Source organism: Quercus suber, unplaced genomic scaffold, assembly GCF_002906115.3.
Source record: "Quercus suber isolate HL8 unplaced genomic scaffold, Cork oak 2.0 scaffold_128, whole genome shotgun sequence".
Taxonomy (NCBI): Eukaryota; Viridiplantae; Streptophyta; class Magnoliopsida; order Fagales; family Fagaceae; genus Quercus; species Quercus suber.
In genome coordinates this window covers 680,752-682,852 of record NW_027069591.1, presented here as the reverse complement: position 1 = coordinate 682,852, position 2,101 = coordinate 680,752, and the positions used below count along the sequence as shown (strand labels likewise).

Sequence of the window (2,101 nt, the reverse complement as noted above, 5' to 3'; positions counted from 1 at the left end):
GATGATAATAAGAATTTCATCAAGCATGTATGAATCTTATGGATGGTTCGAACTTCGAAGTGATCAACCATTATATATATATAGCATCGGTTCCATGATGACATCTAAACATTAATTGGTTTTTTGTACTTGTCTTTTTCTATGCTAGGATGTCCTATTTATGTCAATGAGAGTAATACAATAACTGATGAAACTCTTTCAAATTTTAATCAACCAGCGTTTTATTGTTTGTTTGCATCTTGTTGTTGTGGCAATAATAAGAATTATAACATGCTTCATAAAGAAATACTATGATATGAAATACACACTCTCTCTTGTACATAAGAAAGGAAAACTCTCACAAATACATAGAATTTCATGTACATTAGAAGTAAACAAATAATCAAGGGCGTAGCCAGGAATAAATACATGGGGGGGCCAGGTTGTAACATAAATATACTAAATATAATTCTTAAGTCTATTGGATACAAAATTATCAACTTTCAAATAGAGAAAACAAAACGCCAAAAGAAAAACAATTACACGCACAAGACAGTATTTACGTGGTTCGGCAATTTGCCTATGTTCACGGAGTTGTAGAGATTTCACTATTATAAAAAAAAATTACAATGTGCGGCTACAGTGTTTTTCTTTCTCAAAAACAACAACAAGACAAAACCCTAATCACAAAAAAAAAAAAAAAAGGATTTATATCCTGCGCACATGATTCACAATGGGATACAAAACGGGCCAAAAATTTTTTGTCTGCCCAAGCCTCTGCTCCATGGACTAAGCCTCAGTAAATCTCCCATTAAAAACCACACAACATTATTCAATTCAGGTCGGGTCATCAACCGGATCAAATCATGCCTTACGACGATTTTTCATGGAATAAAATTCATCCATTATCATCTCTATAGTGAAATTCCCTGCAATTTCCTTCTCTATATAAACTATCATATTATCTGCCAAAAACTCATCCTCCATTCTATTGCGAAGTCTTGTTTTTAACAATGTCATAGTTGAAAAAGCTCGTTTTGTAGTTGATGTAGAAACTGGAAGGGTCAACACAAGACGAATAAGTCTATCAATCAAAAAATAGATATTAGACTTTCCTGAAATTTTTAATCCCCTACATAGCTTGGAAATTGTACTCATATTCTGAAAATCTGGATGTTTTATCACATCAAGCTCATAATGTTGCAATTGAGACTCCAAAAGTTCTTGTTCATGTTCAGTAAAATCTTGAGGATAATATTTCTTAACTAAATTGCATATATGAACAATATTGAATAATCTAAAAGTATCATTGGGATTTAAAGCTAAACTAAGAATGACAAGTTCCATTGTTAGCTCACAAAATCTACTTTTCAATTCTTGCAATTGAAAGTCTATTGCAACTGTAAATATGCAAATTCTAAAATGATGTTCCATTGTTAAATCTTCATCTTGACGACGATATCTACCTCGACCTTTAGTGTAACGAGCATTCATATCAGGAATATCAATTTCATGTTGCTCACAAAATGCTATAACACTAGCAAGTAAAGGCTCCCATCCATCATCTCTCAACTTTTGAATAAGTGATTTTGTAGTTGAAACTAAATGCATGGCATTTAAAAGGTCTTGAGAACGTTGTTGCAAAGCTTGACAAAGAACATTAGTAATTCCCATTATCTCTTTATCAAATGCAAAATTAAAATAAATTCAAATGATGTTAATACCTGATAAGCTCCCTCGGCATCACCGCATTGTTTATAGTTAGTCCCTTCCTCAGAGATAGTGTTGATAACTTTGCAAGTAGCATCAAACATGTTAATCAAACTACAAATAGATTGGAAATGAGATCCCCACCTAGTATCTCCAGCTCGTTGCAAAGTACCAATTGGTTTGCACCTCTTCCAGTCTTAATTTCATTAGAAGCAATCATATTCTCAACTTGTTCTGCTTGAGCATGTTGCAATTCATCATTACGCTTATTAGAACCAACAACAATATTGATAATATTAACCAAATGATCAAAGAACTGATGAACATCTTTTACTTCTCTAGATGCTGTAACTAGAGCTAATTGCAATCTATGAGCCATACAGTGTACATAATAAGCATATGAGCACTCTTT

The 2,101-nt window shown here is 32.7% G+C and overlaps 1 protein-coding gene across 1 annotated transcript; it reads right to left on the bottom strand.

Moving 5' to 3' along the window:
- Positions 1-843: 843 nt before the first annotated feature.
- LOC136068664 (uncharacterized) lies at positions 844-1,653 on the bottom strand. The gene has a single exon (XM_065776091.1). It carries the CDS (start codon positions 1,651-1,653, stop codon positions 844-846), a length of 810 nt encoding a protein of 269 aa, XP_065632163.1.
- Between the last annotated feature and the right edge of the window lie 448 nt (positions 1,654-2,101).

Bases quoted from the DNA above. Each gene is read 5' to 3' on its own strand.
- LOC136068664 (XM_065776091.1), bottom strand. From the start codon at position 1,653: ATGGGAATTACTAATGTTCTTTGTCAAGCTTTGCAACAACGTTCTCAA.